Source organism: Heloderma suspectum, chromosome 2 (assembly GCF_057233095.1).
Source record: "Heloderma suspectum isolate Gila_16-S chromosome 2, 16-S_ref, whole genome shotgun sequence".
Lineage (NCBI taxonomy): Eukaryota > Metazoa > Chordata > Lepidosauria > Squamata > Helodermatidae > Heloderma > Heloderma suspectum.
Genome location: NC_139459.1, coordinates 124,653,465 through 124,680,254, shown reverse-complemented (window position 1 = coordinate 124,680,254; position 26,790 = coordinate 124,653,465). Strand labels below are relative to the sequence as shown.

At 40.7% G+C, this 26,790-nt stretch overlaps 1 protein-coding gene across 6 annotated transcripts in view; it reads left to right on the top strand.

Moving 5' to 3' along the window:
* The window catches only part of ECPAS (Ecm29 proteasome adaptor and scaffold), an 85,507-nt gene that overhangs the window by 14,538 nt on the left and 44,179 nt on the right, over positions 1–26,790 (top strand). For 4 of the 6 annotated variants that reach the window (XM_084834673.1, XM_084834674.1, XM_084834677.1 and 1 more), the window contains 15 exons: positions 1,690–1,861; positions 2,323–2,462; positions 4,456–4,537; positions 8,259–8,378; positions 9,255–9,340; positions 10,365–10,443; positions 12,747–12,796; positions 14,736–14,802; positions 14,913–15,035; positions 15,573–15,676; positions 17,986–18,109; positions 20,693–20,773; positions 22,783–23,002; positions 25,058–25,149; positions 25,892–26,026. In XM_084834673.1, the coding sequence (XP_084690799.1) occupies positions 1,690–1,861; positions 2,323–2,462; positions 4,456–4,537; positions 8,259–8,378; positions 9,255–9,340; positions 10,365–10,443; positions 12,747–12,796; positions 14,736–14,802; positions 14,913–15,035; positions 15,573–15,676; positions 17,986–18,109; positions 20,693–20,773; positions 22,783–23,002; positions 25,058–25,149; positions 25,892–26,026 (1,675 nt within the window). Of the gene's footprint in view, positions 1–1,689; positions 1,862–2,322; positions 2,463–4,455; positions 4,538–8,258; positions 8,379–9,254; positions 9,341–10,364; positions 10,444–12,746; positions 12,797–14,735; positions 14,803–14,912; positions 15,036–15,572; positions 15,677–17,985; positions 18,110–20,692; positions 20,774–22,782; positions 23,003–23,862; positions 23,956–25,057; positions 25,150–25,891; positions 26,027–26,790 lie in introns of all 6 variants that reach the window. The other 2 variants (XM_084834679.1, XM_084834675.1) reach the window with 2 other exon arrangements.

Below are 26,790 nucleotides of genomic sequence, written 5' to 3'. Positions count from 1 at the left end.
TTTAAAGAGACAGGCATGTGTGTGGCATGCAGCCTGGTAAATCATGGGCTAATTAATCCACGATTTGCGACTGTTACGTGTGAACCGGCCCAACACTTACTCAACTGCGATTAAACAGTTGGGAACATTACTTCTATGTTGGGCCATGGAACCTGTAATTCAGCCTTCCCCAAACTGGTGCCCTCCAGATGTATTGAACTGCAATTTGTAATCCAGCACATCTTTAATTTGCAAGTTGGTGCGTGCTGTTACACATGTAAACAAAAAACAAAAAGACACTATTGTAAGTCTCTTTAAAAGACACTCTTGCAAATTTATATGGACTTAACTGACAGAGATTAATATTAATCGGGTTACCATCCTAGTTAAAGCTGTTGTGTTTAGCGGTCCCTGAGATAACTCAAATGAAGATTCTAGTATACATGTGTACTGGTGAACTCCTATATAATGGGCATTTCATATATAGCAAGGGTTTGCCAGTCTCAGTAAACAGTTTATTTATTTACAATATTTATATACTGCCCCACATTAAGAGATTTTGGAGCAGTGAACAGCGAAGATAAAATAATAAAACACCATGTTAAAACAATTAAAACATTTTAAAAAGAAACAAGTTCTGATACAAGTTTAATTATCTCCACTGTTTTTCATAATACTCTTTGGGTTGGATCCAGAGTTTTATTCTGCTGATAGGATTGTCCCTGAGTAGAGTTCTGCTCAGAATGCCCCTGGAGGTGGAAATTGGTGGGGAGGTGATTTTCACACCCTCCCCTTTGCAGTCCCCAGCACCACCTTCCCCATTGTTTCAGATGGCCCCTTAACCCTCTGGAGCAGATTTTCAGGGGACATAGGGGACTGCAGGGGGCGGAGGGAGTTGGCAAAGCTCTCCTCCTCTCCTGTTCAAGCCAGGAAAAAACTCCACTGGAGTCTCCAGCTGACAGAAGGAGTCCTTTTGTCCACAGGAGGCTTTTGTTGAACTGAACTCCCTGAATTTCCCCTTCTTTGAAACATTGTTGTTTGAAAACTGATTATGTTTTTCCTTTATTTAAAACAATGGCCTTAATTTTTCACAGAATCGCTGTATGTTGTCCTTGCTACTGATTTATTTAGTAACTTGTAGGGTCTTTTGGTAGCAGAGTGAAGTCTTTGAAAGGTGTATGTTATGACATCTCTTACATATTTGCTTGCATTCTTGTGTACAAAGCAATCACAGTGAGCTATTGACCTGGTTTGCACAAGCACTGTGGCTTATTTAAGCCATGGTGCCTGCTGGGAGCAGTTTGAATAATTGCTGCCTGTGCGTGGCTTGTGTCATCCGAACTTGAGTGACATGACTTGTTGGAGGTTAAACAACCCTCAGATAACCCACGGGCTGTTGTGATAATTCTTTTGCTCATGAAACAAATTCCTTAGAACTTGCTGGAGGAGAGAGCGGCTGGCTTGCTGTCTGCTGCTCTGCAGTGCCACCACTGCCGATAGTCAGATAGGGTATTGCAGTTAATTGGTCATATGACTCAAGGGACTGATTGAGCTGTTGTGTCTCTGGCTAGGTTCTTCACTCTAAGTAACTTGTCAATGTGGCATGATCTGTGGTGTTTTTGGACTGATCCACCCACCAGCTCACTGATCCTGACATATGAGATTTAAATTCCCTGTATAGATCTTCATCTTTTTTTCCACTCCTTCTAGATATGTACTGAATGAATCCCAGAGTCGCCAAAATGTGCCAACGGGACAGGGCACTTCTTCATCAAGTAGTTCTGGAGGTTCTGGGATCCCTCAGCCTCCTCCAGGAATGAGCTTTTATGCAGCCAAGCGGGTCATTGGAGACACCCCATGGACGCCTGAACAGCTGGAACAGGTAAAGCCAAATTCATTGAAGTGCAGAGGGTTAACATTTGTGTACAAATTGCCAAATGGATGCATGTTAACTCAGCAGTTAAGGATGTACTGTTGCATAGTCCCTCTCCCCCCGGGTCTCTTATTTGTATTGCCACCTTGGTTCGGTGTTCCATCTTAAGCCTGGACCACTCATGATCCTAGTTAGAAAAGCAATAATGTAAAATATAAAATTAGGGAGGGGCAAAATAAGGGTAGTATTAATTCTTGGGGAGCAGGTGCTGTTTTCTATAAATGAGAGAAGAAGTGCAGAAGCTTGGTTACTCCAGCCCTAGCTACTCCTTTAACTAGTCATCCATTTTTATCTGGCTCTGTCATTCTATGATTATAATAAAAAGTCTCAGTCCTAGCTGTTGCCATTTCTAGGTCATGTGCTCCATCAGACTGACTGACATTCCTCCTTTTTTCTGCATTGCTGGGCAGTGTAAATTAGGCATAGTGAAGTTCATTGAAGCAGAACAAGTGCCTGAACTGGAAGCTGTCATACATTTGGTCATTGCCTCCAGTGATACTCGGCATAGTGTGGCCACCGCAGCAGATCTTGAACTGAAAGGCAAGCAAAGGTAATGACTTGTAATTTTAAAAACTTTGAATAGGGTTTCTTCCCTGTCCTCCCTGCCCCCTTTTTTTTATATAAGGCTAAACACTGGAAATCCTTGGGTTCTTTTTGCTTATTGTAACAAAAGTTTGCTTATCATGCTGGCATGCATTGGCAATTGCATTTGCTAAGTTGCTGATGCCATCACGTTGTAGGACTTCCCTCCCTCTCGCCAATTTCTACCACGCTGGTATCTCCTTTTCCATGTGTTCTAGAATCTGGATTGTAGAAACATCCATGCTGGCATTGATGATGACTGTGTCATGTTTTGCGTCCTAAGCCCTGACAGAAGCCTGCTTTTCCTTCACTAGTCAGTGCATAATTACTAGTTTCATAGTAATTTTACTGGGCTTTACTTGCACAATAGGAAACCTGCTTTCCTTTCAGCATTATGGTGAGGCGTGTGCACTGCAAGGTGGTCAGTTTAAACTTTTGTGATGAGAATAGAGCCCTATTCAGGTATTATTGTTTGAGCCTCTGGACGGAGGTGTATGACTGTGCATGCTAGCCCTTTCCTGTGTTGCATGGATTGCACATAGCAATTTCTGGTTGAAAAAATAGTGCTTCTGGAATTTCACCATGGTTCATTCTTCTTGTGGAAGTAGATGTACGTTGCTCAAATTTTCCCAGACATCTTAACATTGATCAGGAATTGGATCCAGGCTTACTCATACTTAGAGGAGACCCACTGAAATGAATGGGACTTAAGTTACTCCTGCCTAACTTAAGTCCCACTTATTTCAGTGAGTCTACTCTAGGTAAGACTATGTCTGTATCTAACTACAAATCTGAAAAGGAATTAATTTCTCAATGTGCAAGCTAAAACTTTGTATATGAAAGATGCCAGGGCTCACACTGGTGCCAGCACAAGCTCTTCATACAATAAGGAGGTTGAGACTGTGGTCCTATGCTCCTGCACTCAAAAACAGAAAAACACTGTAAGATGATTACTGGGGCAGTCAGTATGATTCTGTAAACTCTAATACTTTTCCTATTGCAATTTTTATTAATGTCATAAGGAAAATATTCATGCATAATGATTATAGCAAATCACCATGCTTTTATTGGGATTCAAAAAGCTACTTTGGACTCACCAATTTTTATTTAAGACTTTCAGATGTTACGAGATGATGACCTGGTTTGCATGTCACAACCAACTAAGGGTTAAATATCCCATAGTTAGTCAGGGCTGCTTCCTGCCCTGTTGCCGCTTCCGCTTCATTTCTGCTTTTGTAAACAACCAGGAATGCCCCTATGAACCTGGAACTCTGAGTTGTTGAGGGGGAAACAACCCAGAGTTGTAGCCCAACAACAAACTATGAGTTAAAACTCTGGGTTGCTCCCCCCCCCCCCACCAACTCAGAGTTCCAGGTTCACGCTTCATGACTAAAAGCTAGGAATGGAAATGAAGTGGTGAGCAGGTGGGAGGCAGTGTGCTTGCTCGCTCCCAGCAATCCATAGTTTAAACATCCCATGGGTTGTTGTTACGTGCGAACCAAGACAGTAGTTGGAAGAATGCAGACTTCGACAGAATAAGGAACTGTAGGGACTGGCATTGTTCTCCTTTTTAAAGTAATGCAGGCTACCCTGTGTATTTGTTACCATTAGAATTTGTCATCTTCAGACATAAATGACGCTGTGATACGTGTTTTAAAAATCCAGTAAGGGTATGTGATAATAAATAGATAGAAAACGCCAATTAATCATGCAGCCACAAGAACAAACTATTTGTCAGGGAGGCAGACAAGTAGCAAATTTTATGAGCTCCAAAGACTGGCTTGCTCTCAGTTTGTGTACCGTTTGTTTGACTAGCATGGGGAGTGTATGACAGTCAATTACTGAAATGTATAGCATCGAAGAGAAAGTAATGCTCTGCTGGCAACTACTTGGCTTCATTTACAATCATGTAAAATAATTCCGCAACCTTACCGTGTATGTATCCTTTTAACATTGTTTAGCTTAATTGACTGGAATAATCCAGCCATCATCAACAAGCTTTACAAAGTGTACCTTGGGGACATACCACTAAAAACTAAGGAGGTAAGATTTGCTTTCCTAGATATGCGTTCCTTCTTGATTTTTATTAAATTGTGTGTGTGTTTAAAATTTGTCTTTTATTTTCAGTTTTTGTTATTTTATTTGTTATAATGGTGATTCAGGCGCAATAGTGACATTCAGTGCTGCTCATGCTCTTCCTTCTCTTTCACTAACCTGCAAGTGAAGAAGAAAGAATTTAACCTGGGGAGGGGGACTACTTCTCACTGTAGCAGCCAGCTGTATTTGGGTGACAGTCCTGCTTTATTCTTCAGTTATTTTCCATAGGCTAAATTCACCTGGGTAGACATTCTAAGTTGCTACCTAATCATACCTCTTGTTTGCTCAAAGTAGAGGATAAGTTTCAAGGTAGATATGGCAAGATGTAATTTTTTGCCTACAAAAAAGTAAGCTACTTAAGACATTATTACTGTTCCAGATTAAAGATAAGGGTGTTGTTAAGGCGTACTCCCCACTTAAGACACATGCACAAGGAACCATATGCAAATCAAAGTGCCCTGTAACCCGCATCCATTACCACAAGGAGAAGGCTAACATTTCACTAGCTTTTATTAAGAATTTGTCACATCCTCAGGTTGACTAAAGAGAAGTCTGAACTCATGAGATCATTTTGCTGTTTAGTCCTTTAAGGGCGCAATTCTATCTATGTTTAGATGGAAAGAGTCGTACTACTACATGCTGGCTGGGAAATGTTGGGAGCTGTAGGACTTTTTTCTGTCTGAACAGAATTGTGCTATAAAATAGGATTGTGCTGTAAAAGGATTTGATACACGGTGCATGAGAAAAAGAAAGTACTTCTTCACACAAGGCCCATTAATTTATGGAATTCAGAGTCAGATGAAATGTTGATAGCCATTAGGTTGGATGGCTTTCTATTAGATAAATTAATGCAGGGTGGGTGTAAGCAGCTCTTGGCCATAATTGCTAAATGGAACATCAAGGTCAGTATAGTCAGCATGACACTGAGTTCCGGTTGCTGGGAGCAACAGTAGGGGAGGGTTGTTGTTTTTATGCCCTTCTTGCTGGATTCCCTGTGGCCACGTGAGTAACAGGATATTGGACTAGATAGACATTTGGTCAGATCCAGTAGAGCTCCTCCTATATTCTTTACTGATTTTCAGCTCCGTCAGCCAGCATCACGAGATCATGTCCATTGGTCCACTCCCAAGATGGTCGCTTTGGAGAACCTCTGATTTTGCATTTTGGTCAAGCCTAGTCCATGTTTAATACATTTTTCTTATTGAGCCTTCTTAGTGATTGAATGATTATCGTTAGAAATACATTAAGGAACTTAGGCTGCAACCGTACACACGCTTACCAGGAAGTAAGTCTTATTGAACTCACCGGAGCTTACTTCCAAGCCTCATTGGCAGTGTCCCTACCATGCTCCCTACATTTCTGTCTGGCATGGCACAGTGGGGAAGTGTGGGGAAGCTGCATTTTCACTGCATGTAGATCTTTGCTCTGTTCCTTTCAGTTTACTAGAAATGAGGAAGTATTATTAATTTCTATGGGTCACCCTCAATAAAAAAAGGGTTACTTATTAGTATGTGATAAATGGTTAACCATAAGTACATGTGGTAAAACTCTAGGAACCAGATTTGTGGGAGAAGGTGGGATTTAGGAGCATTACATTTAGAATTCTAATTCTACTTGCTTCCCAACTGAAAAGAATAGCATTCTCAGCATTTGTTTTTATGTGTATATGCATATACCTTGCACACAGGGTGAACAGCTCCAGGTTATTTGTTTATTTTTTTTAAATTGTATTCCACATTTTTCTTTATGAAACAAAGCTGCTTACTCAAAGTACATAAAAAACATTAAAAACAGTCCAATTAACTAAAAACAATTTCTTACAATAAAGCGTAGAGCAAGATTGTATCTAGTCGCCATAAAGTCAATAAAAGAGTGCCACACATTCGAAAAACAGGCAGTCTTTTGTCTACCATCTCTTAAATGGACATATTCTGTTAACTTGGTCATCTCTGCAAGCTTCCAAATGTTACACAACCATTCTTTCAAAGTGGGGATAGTAGTCTTCCAGTTCCTGGAAATCAAAATCCTAGCAGCAATCAATACATTCTGAACTATTTCTTTATGTATAGAATTTATATGTTCCTCTACATAACCAAGTAGGACTATTAGAGTGTGACAAGATATAGAAAAGTGTGTAATTATTGGTGTTGCACATGTAACCTTTTTCCAAAAGTAATTAATTAAAGAGGGTATTCCCACCAAATGTGCATAAAACTGTCATTTTCACACCACCAACACTATTTTCACAGTTCCCATAAATGTGACTTAATCGATTAGATGTCAGATAGTATTGGTACAGTATTTTACAGTGGTTCATTTTCATATTAATGCAGGTTGTATATGCTGGGCCTTGTAAAAATACTTTCTTCCACATCGTGCAGTAATCAGATGCCAGTCACTCTCTCTGATCTTGTTTTGAAACTAGCGTGTTAGCCTGGATAGGAGTGCAGCCTTAGTCTTTTTGCCCAGTAATCCTGACTTAAATGCACCACTAGCAAGGAACCAAAACCCCAACAAGGATCTCTCCCCTCCCCTCACTGGAGTTTTCACATATTTTATTTATTTAATAGATGTCTATACCACTGAACATATTTAAACATATCTCAAAGTGGTGATAGGGTGGCACTCGCCCTTCTCCTGCTCCCTCAGTGGTGGCATATCCCAGGGTGAAGAGAAATGACAGTGCCTTTCCCCAGAGCAGTCTGTTCTTTGCTGGGACCTCTGGGAGGCTGTGAGAAATGCTTCTGATCTGCACTTCCCAGCAGTTGCGGCCAAATGGCTGGATGTTGTTGTCCTCATGAGACAGGGCCTGGCTCCTCTTGGACTGGGGTCTCATCCTGGTTCTCTTATGCTCCCTCACTGGCAGCAAAACGCTAAGGGACCAGCTAACAGTGTCATCCCCCTCAGCTGCTGGTCTGGCCACTGCACCCTGCTCTTGGTGTCAGAAAGGAAAAATAAAAACAAATTACCTCATGAGTGATTATTGATGAAGTTAATGATTGAGGAAAGAGCTAAAACTTTTATTCACTTTAATACTGAGCAGGGCGGCATGTTTGAGGGGGCCTTGGACAAGCTGCCCTCTGCCCCACCCATCATTGCCCCTCTATTCCCCCCCCAATAAGCTTAACAGGTGGTGGCCAGCAGTAGCAGAGATGGGCATCCCATTTTCTTTTGTTTTAAAAACATTTTTCCTAGGCTAGTGGGCCAGCAGCGCTCTGCCTTGAGCTGTGCAGAGAAGCTCTGAGCGAGGTTGCAGCTGCCACCATCTCTGCCCAGGGCTTAAAGGTCTTCTTAGGAAATGAAGATGGCACCAGCGTTGCTTGGTGTTTCTCTTCATAGCACTAGTACTAGTAAAATATTTGGAAAAGGGAAGCCGATGGATGGTGTTAGACCCCATGGGCCCTAGCATTTGCCCCACCATCCTGGGTGCTGACACCAGGCTTGCCACTGAAGTATGGATGAACTAAGCTGTATTTTATTTGATACTCATCTGTTTTTTTCAGTAGGTAATTCATGTTTGCATTTAGTGACTTATAGAACCCAAATCAAATGCACACGCTTCTTGTTATGCCTTTTTAAATTGTAAAAAATAATCTGCTAATAGGACTGGTATGAAGTTTTCTCTAAAATGCACATTTTCCCATAAACTCCTATCTGCTTATACAAGGGAGCTGTTCTGAAACCAGAATTGAAACGTGATCCAGTCAGCACACGGGTTAAGTTAAAGATTGTTCCTCATCTTCTGCGTTCCAGGCAAGCAGCAGAAACATTTCCTGCAAATATTCAGGTAATGTTTTCACTCTTACAATACAGTTCTCAACCCCTCAGAACTCAGTTCTAGGTACTCTGTCCCTCTACATTAGCCTTTCCCAACCTGATGCCTTTCATATGTGTGGACTACAGATCCTGTCACCCCGGCCAGTATGGCCCTTGCTGGCTGTGGCAATGGGTGTTTTAGCCCAGCACATCTGGAGGGCACCAGGTTGGGGAAGGCAGCTCTACATCATAGGATGTGGTGAATCTTGGATCATGGAGTATACAGTCCACATAGGTAGAGTAGCATGCTAATAGTTCTAGAAAGCTTTTTTTTAGGGTACCAAGTTTGTTGTTTTCTACACTTCCATACTAGCGTGTGTGCCCAACTGAGAGCACTTGTATGCTAAGCAAGTTAGGATGCATGAAGTATAAATAGGTAATTGTTACAGTAGCATATGCAAGAAACATACAATTTGAGATACTTTCCTAGGTGTCACTTAACTTAGTATTTGAGGAGGGGGTCATAGCTCAGTGATAGAGTACATGCTTTTGATGTAGAAGGTCCTAGTTTCAATCCTCGGCATCTCCAAGTAGGTTTGGAAGAATTCCTCCTGAAACCCTAAACAGCTGTTTGCCAGTCAGTGTTGAAGGTTGTGGGCTAGATGGACCAATGGTTTGACTCAGTACAAGGCAGCTTCCTGTGTTCCTGTTTTTCATGAATTATTATTGATAATCTTTTTAATAAGTTGAAAGGATGTTAAATTTTACTGGTTATAGAAATTCTGAGAGGAAAAATTATATAGTCCATCAGCATTCATCTTATAATTATGCTTACTGTTATGGTACCTATGGAAAAAGAACTAGAAATAATATTGATTGTTTCTAATGAATTTGCTTTTCCTGCTAGGTCGTCTATGATGGACTCTTTGGTGCAAATACCAATGCAAAACTGAGAACCTTATCTCTTCAATTTGTGCATCATATTTGTGTAATGTAAGTAATGCAGTATTTTTTACGGCATGGTATGCACAAACATAGCATTGGTTGGCAAGGTACAGTTAAGTAATTTCATGGTGAATGAAGTAATGATAAGCCAGGAAAAGTACGTGTGTGTGACTGTGGACTCAAAGCAAAGGTATGCTGTCGGGAAAGATTATTAATATTAATATTTTAATATTAACTTTATTTCGGATCCCACACTTTTGGCTCCAAAAGACTCCAAAGGTAGCTTGCAAATAAGAAAAAAAGAGAATAAAATAATAAAACAGTAAAAAAATAAAACAGTGGCTGTGTTCACACAATATGATAACCCACACTCAAGGCTGAGTGTGGGATTGTTGTTGAACCGTGGGTTGTTGTGATGTCTGAACCCAGCCACGCCAACAAACCATGGTTTGTTAACCATGAACAACCCATGAAGATAGCCCATGGTTTATTGTTGGGTTGTGAACTGTGGGTTGTTCCTTGTTAACAAACCATGGTTTGTTAGCATGGCTGGGCTCAGACAACACAATAGCCCACATTTCAACATCAACCCATGTTTCAATGACAGCCCACACTCAACCTTGAGTGTGGGTTATTGTGTTGTGTGAACCTAGTCAATACATAATGCTAAAATCATATAAAGGGGCAGACAAAATCTAAAACTACACTATAATTTCTTCTTCTTTATCAAAGTATGCATATACACAAGGAATGCTATATAGAGATACCAGAGCGATGCATCAAAAAGGTGTACAATTACATTGGGGAGGGTGCTCTGAATCATTCCTTCCATGTATACTCTTTAAGAAAAGGCAGCAGTGAAAATAAAAAAACACTACAATAGCATCATCTAAACTTCCTTAAAGAGCCAGGTTTTCACTATCTGTCAAAAGTTGAGCAGTGACTGGGCCAGATAGGTCTTCGTTTGGAAGGGAATTACACAATATTTTCTCTTATTCAAGGAAAACACTTGCTATAAGAATGTCTTTTAAAAACACACTAAATTCTTACTCTTTCATGTATTGGATTTCAGTTGCCCAGACGGTAAGATCAAGCCACTAGGCCCTATGCTTCTAAATGGACTGACAAAACTGATTAATGAATATAAAGAGGTAAGTTCAAAGGATAAAGAGTGACATTTACTGTGGAATTTGTCATGTCTTTTTCATATCTGTGGAGTTCCTTGATAGTTGCTTCAAAAGAGCTACTGAATATACATTAGGTATCACTAGTAAAGAAAACAAGTTGGACCTCCCAAATAATGGCTATGTTCAGATGATCTCAATTCATGAGCTTTGTATTTCCACTTCGTTCCTCCCTTTGTGCGAGTGGTAAAACAAGCCAGGAAGCCACAGTTAACTATAGCTTCTCATTATATCTGAACCAAAAAACTATGGTCGATGGCTTCCAAATAAATCGAGATTTGTAAGCCAACTTTAAACCATGGCTACAAATTCTGACTTGTTTGGAAGCCATCAACCTTAGTTTCCTGGTTCAGATGTAACAGGAAGCTACAGTTAACTGATTTCCTGACTTGTTTCCCTGCTCATGCCACAGGGTAGAAGCAGGAGTAAAGGGTCTGCATGCAGGTGCATGTAAGTCATGCATATCCTGGCTTATGGGCCAGAATTTGATAGACTGAATTGTGCCAGTGTTGCAGTGTATCCTTCCTTACTTAGAACTCTGAATGGAACTCATTCCTATATCAAACTTTCCCTCCGAGCAGGGCATTTTGGCTTCCCCTTCCCTAGTTTTCCATTATTTTCCAGTTGATAGCATTCTGTGGCTACTGAGCATGCTCAGTCTTCATTGGACTTTTTTTTGGTATTTTTCCCCCCTTAAGTTTTTAAGCAAAGTTTTATGCTTCTTCAGATCTTGGAGTTCCTCCAAGCATGCTGATACCACCGTGTTGTTTCTCCCCAATTTGGCTTGATTCCTTTCATTGCTCAAACCTGATTTCGCTTTGAGAGAGAGTTATATGTGGGGAAAGCTGGTGTGGGGTTGTCTGCTAGACTTTCCAAATGACCCATCTAGGGCATCTTGACTGCAGTTTTATGCACCTTTATGAGCAGTTAAGTTCCCTTTTAAAAATAAATGCAGTTTAAGAATGCAAATAAATGCTGGCATCCTCCAAACTCAGAGGCTGCCAAGTATCCATTGCAGGGCTCCAGCCACCCTGTATTTCTGCTAGACAGGCGATTTCACCCATCTAGCAGTGGCACCTTGGAGGGGGAGGGAAGGAGGCTGGGGCGGTCATAGGATACATTGTATCACAGCCACCCCAGTCTCCTCCCCTCCCCTCCCCTGGGAACACCCTCTTTTCCCCATCTCCACACTCCGTTTTCCAAGTGAGGAGAGATAAGCTAGTGCGGTTATCTCTGTGCTGGCTACAAGGGGGAGCGAGTGGGGGCAAGGAGCGTGGTTTCCTGTCTCCGACCGGAGCCAGGAAACTGAACTATCCTATGCCCCCCCTGATGTTATCGAGGGGGGCATAGGATCGCTCCCTCCCAGTTTATGTTAATGTATTTATTTAAATTCATTCATGTAAGTTCATGTAATGGTTGCAGCCTATGTTTAATGCCCTTGGTATAAAATCCACTTCCTCTAGTGTAAGACCCTGCTCTTGAATGTGAAATTTGGTATTCTCCAAGTTTCACAAAAAACAAAGGTAGTCATGTTGGCAGTGGAGGATTTTATTCTCTGAAGGTTTATTCCCTCCCAACTACTAAGCAGCTCTGGAGGCAGCCCCAGATGCAGCCTGAAAGCATCATATCACCGTGTAGAGGCTAATTTGAATGTCTGCAGCCTCCTTCCACATTTCATCTTAAAACTCTGACCATGCAGACTTCATGACTTCAATATCACAGCAGGCCTTTTTTTTCCTCCTCTCCACCCCTACTTTTTGTAACATCTTGTCTGATAAAGAGATCTGGAGATCGTGAAAGTTTGCACATTTTTGTGACCTTGTGTTGGCCTAATAAAGGCATTACACTGATAAAGATTCCAGATTATATCTGGAATTGTGCTGCTCAAGCCTACATCTGTTTCAGGCTCTTGTCATAAGAGTTTCTGATTGTATATTCAGTTTTGCACTTGCCAAGGTTCCTTTTTCCTTCTTGGGAAATAAAATGAAGGAGTCAGAAGTAGTTTTATTGCCATATGCAGTGATTTTTTTAATCTCTGTTTGCAGAACACAATCCCATCTGTTCTTCACTTTCAAAGTGGCTTGGTTTAGGAGATGATTATTGTAGTTTTAGAACTTTTGTGTTTCTGAAATTGGTTTTAGTAGAAACAATATGGGAAGAAAGATATAAAATAAAACATAATTGTCTAGGATAAATGAGGAAACATCAATGTGCATTATCTCTCTCATGGCTCTTTTTGCTGATCCTACTTTTTTTTTTAATAATTCAAGGACCCCAAACTGCTGTCAATGGCCTATTCAGCTGTTGGAAAACTCTCCAGGTAACAAATGCATTTAAACTCATGAGATGTCAGTTTTTTCCCCAAAGCACTTTGTTACTCTGGTAGTAGACAAGAATGGTAACGTAGATCACCACATGACAATTTGTAATGGTCTGTAGAATGTGGAACATATGATCTTCTGACAGGTCGAGAGCTGTTAAAATTAAATCTGTGGGGGCTTTATTTGAATGCTAGAGGTAGTCAAGGGGCATCAAGTTGAAAAATGGTTTGTTCTCTGCACAGTTTAAGACTGTGTCAGCTAAGCAGTCTTGCAGCAAAGGCAGTAGTGTCACGCGTAGTGAATTCTCGGCATAAAAATTAACCCCCAAAAGGCCTATCAAAACTGACCTCGCTGTATAGTTTCTTGATTTTTAATGATATTTGGTGGTTATTAGAAAAAGTCAGCCTCTTACTGGTAGAGGTAGACAATTCAGATCTATGTTATATTTGCAGATACATTTTTACTATCCCGTGATTATTGATACCAAACATTAACTGCTCTGTTTGAAAGCTAGTGGTGCATAGTGGCTATGAGACTGAAATATGAACCAGAAAATTCTGCAATACTAAAAACACTTACTTGGGACTAAGCTCCCTTGAACACATGGGATTTACTTCCAAGTGAACATGCATAGGATTGTGCAGTGCAGCAAGCCACTCTCAGCCTTCATCTGCAATCCTGGCATACTTATTTGGCAGTAGATTCCATTGAACACATTGACCTGGTTTGCATGTAATGGCAGCGAATCGTGGGTTAATTAGTTCATCTAATGGGTTAATTAGTGGGTTAATTAGTTCATCAATATTCGACTCCCATTTGGGGGTTGCTACATGATATCTGAACTGGACACTGTAGTTAATAATGGATTAAACAACCCACAGTTAACCTGTAGTTAGTAGCTAGGTTAACTGTGGGTTGCTTAACCCATGATTAACCTATAATGTCTGGGTTCAGACATTATGTAGCAACTCCTGATCAGGGATTGAATATTAAAAAAGGCCGTGGAATGTGCTTGGCATGTGCCATGACAAATTACGCTTAATGAACTCACAATTTGCTGCAGTTATGTGCAAACACCCCCAGTGCGGCCTGCTTTTGAGTAAACATGCATAGGATTGCACTGTGAGACTGGGGCTCCACATTTGTGGAATTCTATCTCCACAGAAATAGTATGGCCTCATCAATTCAGGCCTTCAGACGGGCACTAAAGACCCATTTGTTTCAAGTTGTTTTCTTTCAGATGGATAGTGGTCACCGCTATTTTAAATTGGTTTTACATTGGTTGAAAATAGTTTTAGCTATTGTTAAGGTTATTATGCTGGGTTATTATTAATATTTTATTGTTGTTAGACTCTGTTATGTTTATGGTATTTTCTGTTGTCTTGTGGTATTTTCATTTTGACTTCAGTGATGTATGAATTTTGAGGCATGGCCTTAAAAGGTGGCCTAGAAATCTCTTAAATAAATAGACAGATAGACTGTGTGGGTTAGTAACACTGACTACTTACAGATTGTTTGTAAGAATTACTGAGGTAATATAGCCAATGTAGTGTAGTGGTGAGAGTGACAGACTAGGAGCCGGGAGATCCGGGTTCTAGTCCCCACTCGGCCATGGCAGCTCACTGGGTGACTTTGGGCCAGTCACAGACTCTCAGCCCAACCCACCTCACAGGGTTGTTGTTGTGAGGATAAAACGGAGAGGAGGAGGATAATGTAAGCCGCCTTGGGTTCCTTGCAAGAGGAAAAAAGGCGGGGTATAAATGCAATAAATAAATAAATAAATATGAGAACTGTTTTGACATTTTAAAGCACTACACAAATGATGTATCATTATTATCAATACTAGTATTTTATAGAGAGATTAATTGCAGTGTATATATTTTGTTTTATGCTTACAAATGGGAAAAAATGGCTATTTAAAATCATCGACTTTTTCAGCCGAATACCTCAGCTCTTCACCAAGGACCTGGCACTAGTCCAGCAGTTTTTTGAAGCTCTCTCTAAGGTTGGTACTTTTTACAAATTTTTATTTTTTGCCATGCAGATGGTCTGTCTAGAAGACGCTGCTTGTCTTTGGGGTGCATGCTAGATACTAAAGGATGTAACTTATTTCAGGAAGACCCTGATACGAGACTTGCTATTCAAGAGGCCTTGTCCATGATGGTTGGGGCATACACCAGTTTAGAAGGAGCACCACGTACTCTTATGGAGGCGCTTGTGGCCTCAAACCTAATTAAGGTATGTCAAGAGAGTGGGGAAAAAGGTAATATGAAGGGCTGAATATCTTTTCACATCAATTCCTTGTACTTGGCAAGACTTATGGTAATGGAACCCATTCTCTCTGCCCCAGGACTGCGTTTCTACATTTTGTAGGAAGACAACTCTTGAGATTTGTCATCTTGTAAAAGCCCATTTTGTGTGGACTAGTGTTATTACCTATCTCTTTATATTAGAGATAAGATGTACTGTGCTACACATTTTGTTCCATCCCTTGATGGTTGGCCTTGCTTTCTGGCTGCTTAAAGTTTTACTGGGCAAAAGAGGGAAAGGAAATGAAGAAATAGCAGTGGGTGCTTTCTTCAAATATCAGGAATACTGATTTTTGCTAAAGTATTTAAAGTGACTGTACTCTACCAGTTCAACTATAAATAAACTATTTTTCTATAGCTGCCTTGCTACTTCAGATGAATATTCTGTATGTATTTTTATAGATATGCTTGTGTTTTTAAACAGCTTTTACATGTCCCCAATTATTTCTTTCTCTCTCTTTTTAAGCCTCAAGTCCAAGTACGTCAGGTGGCTGTAAAATTTGCCAGCACAGTGTTCCCTTCAGATCACATTCCTTCAAGATACTTGCTGCTTTTAGCTGCAGGAGATCCGTAAGTTTAATGTCAGATTTAAAATACAGTGTTGAGATGTATAAATAAATAATAGAGATTTACCATTGTTGTAATAATGGTACACCTGGAGGCATAGTCAGCTTTTTAAAAAGCCCTCTTGATGATACAGAAGGGTATATGTGAAGGTGGGAGGAAGAAATGGATTCTTCTAATCTTACATTACTGTGTCTTGGGAACCAGTGAATTCCTTAGTGGAACATTGGCACTGCAATACTTGTAATATAAAATGGCTTCCACCACAGCTAGCACATCCTAATGTGTGCTATGTACTTTACAAATAAAATTGTTCTGCAAAGTACTTGGTTACAATGTTACTGGCCAGTCTGGGTGTCTTTCCATTCCGTAATATGTAGAGCTAATCTCAAACAAATACCTGCCCCTTGGAGCCTTACATTAAACTTTTAACAATGGGGAGATAAAAGAGGAATGATGGGACAGGGCAGAGTAAGAAGTGATGGATGGAAGCAAATGGTAGCTATATGAGTTGCACTTTGTTGTGGCTGGGAATGCAGGGGGCTTAACCAAGAGCTTGTAGCTGTTATGGTTTTAGTGAGTGTGTCTTGCATTGTGCAGTTAGAGCATGTCTGGTCTATCTAAATAGATTTACCTTGTGGTTTAACTTGTAGTGGTTTGGCTAAAAAGAGCTTGCTCTGGGTGGCTTTGCCCATCTGTGCCTTACCCCTAATGGGGGAAGCCTGCACACATCGAAGCTGGTCCTTGGCTGAAGTGCCAGCTGGAGGTCTAGCTGACACTTCGACTGGGGACCGGATGACGTAAGTGTTGTGGCTATGCCCTGATGTCATATGTGCCCCCACCTAAAGACTGTTCCCCACCCATGTTTTAGTAAAGCAGAGACAGGACACCACTGTCCAGTGTTTAATCAGAAGGAGAATTAATGTGCAAGTCAAATTCTCCAGTTTTCTTGTGTTCATATATGATTTCTTTTGAGAATATAAGAAGAGCCTTGCTGGATCAAATGAAATGTTCTTTTGGACCCGGTTCGCATATCACAGTGACAGATCATGGGTTATTTAACCCACCATTTGCAGGGATGCACGCTCTGGGTGAGCCACTTCTGTTTTCTGTAAACAACCTCTTATCTGTGCAATTGGAGTTTGTCAGCATGATATATGAACCCGGACCAATGGGTTACTTAGGGGCTAAACATCCCAGTGGTTAACCCATGGTTTGTTTACAGCCGATCAGAGGTTGATTACAGAAAACAGAAGTGTAACAGAAAACAGAAGTTTGCATTCGATGTGCAAACAGTCTAGCATCCTGTTGCCAAATAGGCTAGCCAGTTGCTTCTAGGAAACCTGTAAGCAGGGCATAAAAGCAACACCCAGTATTTGTCCCTAGCTTTGGTATTCAGAGGTATACTATCTCTCAACATGTTTAGCTGTTCTAGCTAATAGTCACTGATAGACCTCTTCATGAATTTGTGCAGTCCGTTTTTTATGTCATCTCCGCTAGTGGCCATCACCACATCTTGTGGCAATGAATGCCTTATGTGGAGGCCTAACTGTATTTTTTTTTCTGTCCTAAACTTCTTGCCCATGATTTTAATTCAGTGACCCTGGGTTTTACAGGTATGAGAGGGTTTAAAAAATTCTCTGAAAAATGCAGGAAATACTATCTCTTGCTATTGGCCCAGTCTGCACATAACTCTCAACCAGGGTTTAGCATAATGTGAATGAGCAGGAATGTGCCTGCATAAAATGCCAGGCTTGAACACTCCCTCCTCCCCTCTTCCATTCCTGCGTGGCTAGGAGGAAGAGTAAACCAGAATTTAGTTTCATTTTAGCAGAATCCTAGTTTGTTGTTCATGTGCAAACCAAGAATTATGATTTCAAAGAAACATCTAGTCAATTGCTAAACAAACCAACTGCTTGTTATAAACTGCCCAGAAAGCTTCAGCTATGGGGCAGTATAGAAATGATAATAACAACAACAACAACCCTCAAATCCTGGGTTGTTTTTTTCTGGTTTGTTTCGTAAATTAGAGAATTTTTAAAAACCATAATTCCTGGTTTGCATATAAGTGAAACTAAATTCTGGTTTACTCATCATCCTGGTCACATGGGAGGAGGATTGAGGAGGGGGGACTGTGCGGGCACACTATTTGCATGGCCTCATTCTTGCTGTGCACATACCACTAAATTATGGTTTTGTGTTATGTGTAACCTGGTTTAAGTCAGCTTTGTCCACTCAATAAATAAATTGGTGAGGATGTGAATGATAAGTTCTGTATATATGTTTGCAAACCTTTTCTTTTTTACTTTTGAAAGACGGGAGGAGGTCCACGGAGAGGCACAACGTGCACTGAGAACATTTCCTGGTAAAAATGAAAAGGAAAGTGCTGGTAAACAGATGCCTTCGTTTCCAGAAATGGTCCAGTATATTCAAGAGAAGGTACAGAACTTTAGCTTAAATCTCATGGATTACTGTGTTAAAGTCTGTACATAGTCTAGTCATAATAGCGCAACCCATCCCCACCCCCCAGCAAGAGCATGATCTGAAGGCACATGACATAGTTCTAATGCTGAAGGCAGGTTAGTCTGGCTCTGTAAGCTGCCTGGGTGGGAGAACATTTGGCAAACAATACATATGCCTCTCTGAGCTCTTTGAAGGGAGAGCAAGATATAAGGTTGATAAACACCAGCCCAATAAATATTAGGCAGAAGCTCAAATAACACCAATGAAAGCCAGCTGTTCTTTCTTAGGGCTACTTGAACAAGATGAATAGAAATAACCGTGTTTACCTTTTAGATGTCCTCTCTTCTGTTATCCTGGTATTTGCTTTTCTAAAAAGAGCAATTTGCATTGGTCTTAGGATCAGTGTCATCCCGGTTATTCCTTGATTTTCAAGCTTTGGTACAGCTTCTGGGGAAGCCCTATCTTGTCTGACAATAATTAGACTAGAATCCACTAGGAGCAGGCCCTATTCAAGTATAGCACCAGTCTTATGGAATGCAGTTTCCCAGAAGTCCATGGGGTTCCCAGATGGATGTGTAGAAAACAAATCAAGCCCTTTCTGTTCTGGTAGGCTACTCTTCCTGTCCTTCTGCATATTTGGTTTGATGATGACTAGTTTTAATGTTTTAAAGGGGTATACATGGTGTGAATAAATAAATGATAAAATAAATTACCTGGCCATAGAGTGCTCCTTGAGTTCAAGTCCTTGTTCTGCTAATATTTCTTATCTACCGTCTTAATCTTTTCCCAAGTCTTATTTATGCTCTCTAACTCCTTTTCCCATTACTTACCAGCTTTCCAGTGGTAGTTGTTACAGCCACACTTGAATTGTAGTCCGTGCCCACCTCCTTTTTTCATTTGGTATTTCTCCTCTTGAGCCCTGCAGACAGCTCTAGCATGTCTCCTGCCCTATCTTTTTGTGGTGTGCATTGACAAGTAGTGTGAATGGTCTATGAATTAATGGACTGACCCTTGCCCATCAGCATGTTAGTTGTCCTCTTGCTTCATCTGTGCATGCTGTCCTTTTGACAGAGCACCCAGAGCACCCAAGGCAAAAGCTTTAATAGCTTTATTGTGATGTTATTATTATGGATTTGATTATTGTTTATTGGGAACTACTGTGGGAGCCATTTGGTTAAGGGCAGTATGCAAATTAAAATAAATACATAGAATCATTTTGCATCCTGTTCCATGCCTGCAGGGGAGGGATGACTCAAATAGAAAAGCAGTTTATAAATGAAATGCAAAAAAATGCAGTAGGGCAGAGGACTACAGTATGGGTTTGTAAAATTGGTATTACACACAGGAAAAGACAACATTTTGACAGTGTTGTTAGGAAGAAACAGTTCAGGAGTGTGTATGTCATCTTCTATAATAGAATAGGATCAGGAATTGGAAGCCCTGGAGCCATATCTGGCCCCCCAGGGAGTACCATTTGGCCCCTGCTTATCCAGATGCAAGAGAAGTATGTGACTGTGCCAGCATGACTTGCTGATAGTTTGCTTTGACAGGCTGGGGGATGGAGTGTCTGGCCCCACCACCTACATTTTCTCTTCAGAGCGTCCTTCTCATAGCTCTACTTTCTGACCAGAGGACTATTAATTTTGCATCCCCTTCCTGTTAATTCTTTTAAGTCTGGGAGTCTCTTGCTGAAAGCTGTTTCCATGGTAACCCCAAAGAAAAGGGCATAATCGATATAGTATTGCTGTTAACAACAGTTATTGGCCCAGTTTCATTACCGTACAAGATTGTATCAGGGAAAAATGTGTATGGTACTATCTCAAGAGCTTCCTGATCCATAGGAGGGTGGGGTGGTGGAACATGATAAGATGTGAGCAGTTTAAGCAGCAGAAGAATCAACTCCATAGGTTAGTGTGAGAGTCAGGGGTGGTGTGCTCCAGTCTGTTTCACTCATTCACTGTAAAACTGGGAACAGTAGAAAAGGGGGCAGCCCCGGGGGCGGGGAGGGGAGGAGATCGGGGAAGCTGTTTTACACAACTTCCTATCGGGTCACCAGGCTGCTTCCCTCCCCTTCTCTGAAGCTGCAGCTAAATTGGCAAAATCACCTATCTAGCCAAAATGCAGGGCGGCTGGAGCATAGAGGTTAGGATCCCCTCTGTGCACCAGCCGCCCTGCATAGGGTAGTCTGCAGCCTCTTATTTTGGAGGCTGGCAACTATCTGGGTAGGTTTGCACTCCTAAAAGCCTAGTCTGGAAGTGCACCTAGAGGTAATTAATTTGGGGGACTTCAGGATGTAAAAGGTATGACACTAAAATCCTTTGTTTGCTAGGATCTCTATACATATAGCTAATGCTTCTCTAGGATACTTTGAGCACAATAATAGTTTCCAGCAACCTTGGATGGAGTAAGCACATGATGCTGCTTTGCGTCATTGCAAGTCTTCAGTGGTAAATATATTGGGCAATATATTTTTAATTGAATTATGGTATACTTGTGCAATGGGGATGTTGAGCAAAGGCTGTCTGAACCTCTGACAAGTGTGTTATTGTTTTATCTTAGGCCTCTCACAGAATGAAAACTCCTGCTAAATATATGACTGGAACAACAGTCATGCCTTTCAATCCAGCTACGTTTGGAGAGGTATGTGTATCAATCTCAGCTGAGGGGAAAATAATACCTCACCAGATCTTCCTAGCATCAAATCTCTTCACTATAACAAAATGTGTTCATTGTGGCAGCACTAATATAGTCTTCTCACATATGAACCTGTCAGAAATGCTTCAGAAGTCTCCTCTGGATTCCCTCATTGGCTGGCTAAGTGGGTGATGACTAGGCCTTTTCAGTGATGGCACCCTATTTTTAGAATGCTCATCGGGTGAGGGAGGCACCAATGTTATATAATTCAGACGACAAGTTAAGACCTTCCTGTTCTTCAGGACTTTTTGTGGTTTTTGTAGTTTTTAGTGGTCTTTCTGGTTTTATTGGGTACTGTTGCTGCTGTATAGATTTTATGAACTTTATTGATCCTGTCTGTTAAGATGTAATCATTTTGTTTACTGTTTTGTTAATCAAAATAATTAACAAACAGTAAACAAAAGCATTGGCTTGTTTTTATTGTTGTGCTTCTGCTTTCTTTGTAAGCTGTTTTGTGCATTGTTTCAATAGAAAAGTGGCCTACCAATATTCCCCTAGCCATGATATTGAAGATAATCAAAGTGAAACCACTACGATTCTCATTGCATTCAATAGCTCAGTTTTGCCACTATCTTTTCCCCCATGAGATAATGAGTAGAGTCAAAAGACACTTTCAAAACTTGCTCTGAGAAAACATTTGAAAGTCTCTAGCTTTTCCGTAGGGATGGGTACTTTCTATATAGATGTTAGAGCAGTTATTGCAAAACCCAAGGCTTTGTGTGCTTCATATTTGGAAAAACAATATGCAAAATGATTGTTTTTCTCTGTTACCAGGAAAAGCTGGACTCTGCACCCTGTGTCAACTATGTTAATTTACATAATTTCTATCTCAGCAAAATTTGTCTGTTCTAGCTATTTTGCATATTTCTGCTTATGTTAGTCATAGGGAGGGGCAAGAAGGTCTTTGGCTGCCGCTCTAGTTTTTGAGATTTTATCAACCATTTTCCAGACATTTTCAAGCATATTTTCAAAGCCATAAGGTAGGGTTGGGCAGTGTGCAGTCTCACAGCTCCCCACTGTGGCCCCTGAAATTTGAGGGGACCCTCCCAAAATGTTTGTTTTATTTTTCTCAAACAAAATGACATCTGGAGCTCTACAGAGTGCCAGAAGGGTCAAAATAGGCTTGCAAACACTCTGTAGCCAGCTTTTGGTGCTCTGTAGCAGTTCTGGAAACCATTTAATTCCCCCCTCCCCCCGTTTTTGGCACCTGTGCAACGGGGTGTGGCCTATGGGTTGGGGAGTCTGGAGGTGAAAACAGGATTATTAAGAAGCTGAATTCTGTGCCCAACACCACATTCTATGCATCTCTGGTTTTTGTCTCCCCTGATTGTGTGAAGTTGCAGCATACACACAGCCCTGGGCATGATCCAGTGTAAAGCATACTAAAATCCCATTGATTTAACTGGATAGTTCAGCTTTGCTTAAATCATGTTTATAGTAATATTAGATCTGCAGATTGCATGCTACATTTTGCAGCAATTAGCACCAAGCACTATGTGATTTTAAAATGTTTATTCATCACATGTTGCAGTTCTTCCTGAAATACATAAATTGAGAAATGCTTTTTTTAAGATCACCTCAGTTGCAGAGTTGGTATAGCGCAGTGGCAAAGAGATTTAATTATGAATTGGGAATTTCCATTCAAATCTTGCCTCCGATATGAACTCAAGAGGTGGTCTTAGGCAAGGCATTCTCTCTCAGCCTCAGCCACCTGTCTGCAACATCAGGATAATTATGTTGATGTACTTTACAGGGCTGTTGTAAGGAGAGAATGAGACAACGTACATGGAATGCTTTAAACATTCTAAAGCCCTGTAAAAATGCATGTTAGTATTATTAAATCGGGAATCATGGCTGAGGGAATTAAGCCAATTACTTTCTGAGTGTTATGTTGATTGTTCCCTCTGTCTAGTGGCTTGTTTTCTAATCGCGTATCTTTTTTCTTCTTTGCTTAGATAGTCCTGTACCTCCGGATGTGTCTTGCTCACAGTGCTGGTGTGGTGCCCACCTCTCAAAGCTTAGCAGATATGCAGGATCATGCCCCCGCCATTGGCCGTTATATAAGGAACCTCCTGTCTGGACATGTCATAACCTCCTCCTCTTCAAAGGGTGGCGAGAGCAACCCTGTACAGATCTATATAAGTCTCCTTCAGCAGCTGCTTTCTGGGGTTGGAGGTGAGAAACTAGGAAGCCTAGAGCTAAAAGCAAAAGCTCTTATTGACTTCCTCAGAGCATCTCTCATGAACAAGCTCTTAGTGTGCTGTTTAAGATGATTAATTCAGTGACTGCTATCAACCACTTTGTCAGATGTGAGGTAGTTTATTTCTTTAGGACATAAGTACTGTTTTGAGGCATTAGACCAAAGTTCACTGGGTCTGGCATTCTGTTTTCGTTAGCCAGCCAGATGCTTCTGGGTGTTCACAAGCAGGGCCTGAAAGTGGGTGGCCTTCTGTATCTTGAGGTTTCATTTAACTATCATGGATCATAGCCACCGGTAGACCCATTCTCCATTACTCCCCCCCCCCGCCCCCAGTCCTTTAAAAAAAATCTTAAGTATTTGTTCACACATTGTGGAATTCCATACGTTTATCATGAATTTAATTTCTCAGCCTCATTTTAAATTATCCTGGCCACAAAGTGTCTTTAGGACATTTTGTATGTGTCATCATACGTTAGTTGGTAGGGACGCATTAGGTTGGATCCTGATTTAGTCATACTTTGTGTAGTCCCATTGATTTCAATGGGTCTACTCGAGGTATTAATAAATCTAGATCCAACCCAATCTCTGTTGGCTGGGGAGAAAGAATGTGGAGAGGTCCGACTCCCAGAGACAAACAATGAGGGTTTGCTAATGTCTTTTCAGGAGTCAGTTGCAAATGCTGCTTTTATTTTATTTTTTTAACATCTCTAATCTTGCATCCCCAACTACATAAGCGGTGCCCCTCTTGTATTCCCACTGTTCAGCATGTATTGCGTTCCCTTCATCATTCTAAGCTTTCCCTGTTCCCCTCTTACATCACTTCCTCTCATCGCAGCGACACCGGAAGTGGCATCACTTCCAGTATCGTGGGATTTCGGTAGCTTCACCACTCATTCTTCCATCTTTCCTGCTTTGGGGTTCTGTGTGGGTGAGTCATTGATGGTGTGGTTTCTCATCCTGTCATACAGAGTATGACATACAGACTCAGATTTATGTCTTATTTTATGGGAGGAAAAAAAGATTCAGTTTGGCATGTGGGTGTTAGTCATCTACAATTTACAATATTTTTATGAATTATCAAATTACTAATAACTATACTCTGGGTATAAATATTTGTCAATTTCATCAATTATGATAGCTTATTCCAAAATAGTTTATCTCAAAGTCAAATAAACTTTGAACTTGAGACAACAGTATTTTCTGAGCTCCAGAAGTAGGTGATCTGGTTTAGCCTCTGGACTGTGTCTCCCCCTCTTTGCCTGTACTGCAGTGAATTTTATATCATGAATGATAGGATTTGGCTTCGCTTCAGTGGCTTGCTTATTACTTAACTTCAGGTGTCTAGAGAATTTAGAAGCATCAGAAGTGACTTACTTGTCCGTGCATGTGAACTGTCATCCGCTTTGAGTATGTTGTGCCCCTTGAAGGTGTTGCTCTTGGACATGTCTGCAGAATGACTTAAATATTTTTGGAGCATCCTGATGTCACCAATACCTATTGGTGAAGCACTGTGCATGCAAGATTCTTGTTGCACCTGGTCTTTCTGCCAGTCACCATATGGAACAATTGGTTAACTTGGGCCCTCAAGGCTTTTCTATGACTAAACAGCTCTTATTTAGTATCCTGAGAATCCTAGGTTCCCTCCCCGCCACCCTTTTTTAAAGAATATGTTTCTAACCCACATTGTCAAAGACAAAGTTTGCAAATATGATATCAAACGGTTTTGACGGGGGCTTTGGTGCCAAACAAGATTCTTATTTTTGCTATGTGGTTTGACTTGTAAAATATACCTAGCCTTGGTTTTAGAGAGAGATCAGAAATTTAGCATTGCTTTTATTTATTTGCGTGGAATACTATTGGCACGTTTATTTTGTAGGCAGTGGGTGAGATCAGAAGTACAAGGTGAAAATATTTTCATTAACAAATACATCTGTTTGAGAGAGCCTACAAAATAGATATTTGTTTGTTTAGACTTTTGCCATTTTAATAACTTGACAATGTGACACTTTTTTTAAAAAATAACATTCTAGGTTTGCCTGTAATGTACTGTCTGTTGGAGGTTGTTTCAGTCTGTCCTGAGAAACTAGCTGCAAGATTTGCAGACAAAATGGATTGGATAAAGGTATGTTAAAGTACTATGAAAAATATTGCATTTCATTCCAGTAGGACAGATGGTTTGTATCTCTCCCAGGACATGAAGGGATGGGATCAGAGAGGGAGTGCATGTTTCCAAGCGGCTCCTGATTTGTTAACAATAGTTAAAACGTAGCCAGCATCACTTCTTTGTAACCTAGTATTTTTTTACGGTGAGGTTTTTTTTCTTCTAAATCACATAGAGATCTATTTGAAAGGTCAGTCATTGGTATCCCATTGCCTTTAAAAATATGATAAAACTAACATTGTAAAGAGAAAACAAAATAAAGGTGAAAATCAAAAAGGATTTTGGCAGTTCTGTTGTTACTCGAAAATAACTTTCATAGGCAAAACTATTCAGCTTACTACTAGAACAACTAAAACATTGAAATAGAAGGATTCTTCAGGGCTTAGATCCATATTGATGACTTATGTTGCCCATGCTGTGTTCATCTTCAATCAGCTTGACCGGGTCTTTAGTCTACTTGTATTGCACACAGGCATGGTCTTGGAACAGTGTAGCAGATTCTGTCAGTTAGCCAGCAAGAGCAATGCTCCCTCCCTCCCATATCACATTTTTCCTGGTCCTAGAGTTAAAACATAAAGGAACGCCCCATTCAGATGTGCCCTGAATTGGACTGTTGGATCATTGGATCAGTCTTTCTGTTGCTGAAGTGGTAGTAAAATTTGATAGCTATTTAACATCTTTTATTCTCTTTAACCTTTTTCAGACCCTTATGAATACTAATAAGGAAGAAATGCGGGAGCTGGCTGCTCTATTTTATTCAGTAGTGTTGTCAACAGTGTCAGAAAATGAATTTAAAACTTCAGTTCAGCACCTGATAAAAACAGCAAAGGACAATCATGTAAGGCAGTTAGTTGTCTTGGTTTGCATTTTACAGAACTTCTGTTAATGACTATGAAACATAGTAATGCTGTTATATGTCCCTAATATTTTTTCCCATCTAAAAAAATTGAACTAATTGAAGAGAAAGGAATTGCTAATAAGTAAATAGCATAACAAACTGGAAAAAAAATTGGGAAGCAGAAACACATAGTTACGACTGGAGAAACAGGAGGTATCATGACATTTTCTTAAAAAAAATTGTTGTTGTTGTTCAGTCGTTCAGTCGTGTCCGACTCTTCGTGACCCCATGGACCATAGCACGCCAGGCCTTCCTGTCCTGCGCTCTCTCCCGGAGCTTGCTCAAGTTCATATTCATTGCATCCGTGATGCTATCTAGCCATCTCATCCTCTGCCGTCCCCTTCTCCTTTTGCCTTCAGTCTTTCCCAGCATCAGGGTCTTTTCCAGGGAGTTTTCTCTTCGCATTAGGTGGCCAAAATATTGGAGCTTCAGCTTCATTATCTGTCCTTCCAATGAGCACTCAGGGTTGATTTCCTTTAGGATGGACTGATTTGACCTCCTTGCAGTCCAGGGGACTCGTAAGAGTCTTCTCCAGCACCACAGTTCGAAAGCATCAATTCTTCGGCGCTCAGCCTTCCTTATAGTCCAGCTCTCACAGCCATACATTACTACTGGGAAAACCATAGCTTTGATTAGACGGACCTTTGTCGGCAAGGTGATGTCTCTGCTTCTTACTATGCTGTCTAGGTTGGCCATAGCTTTCC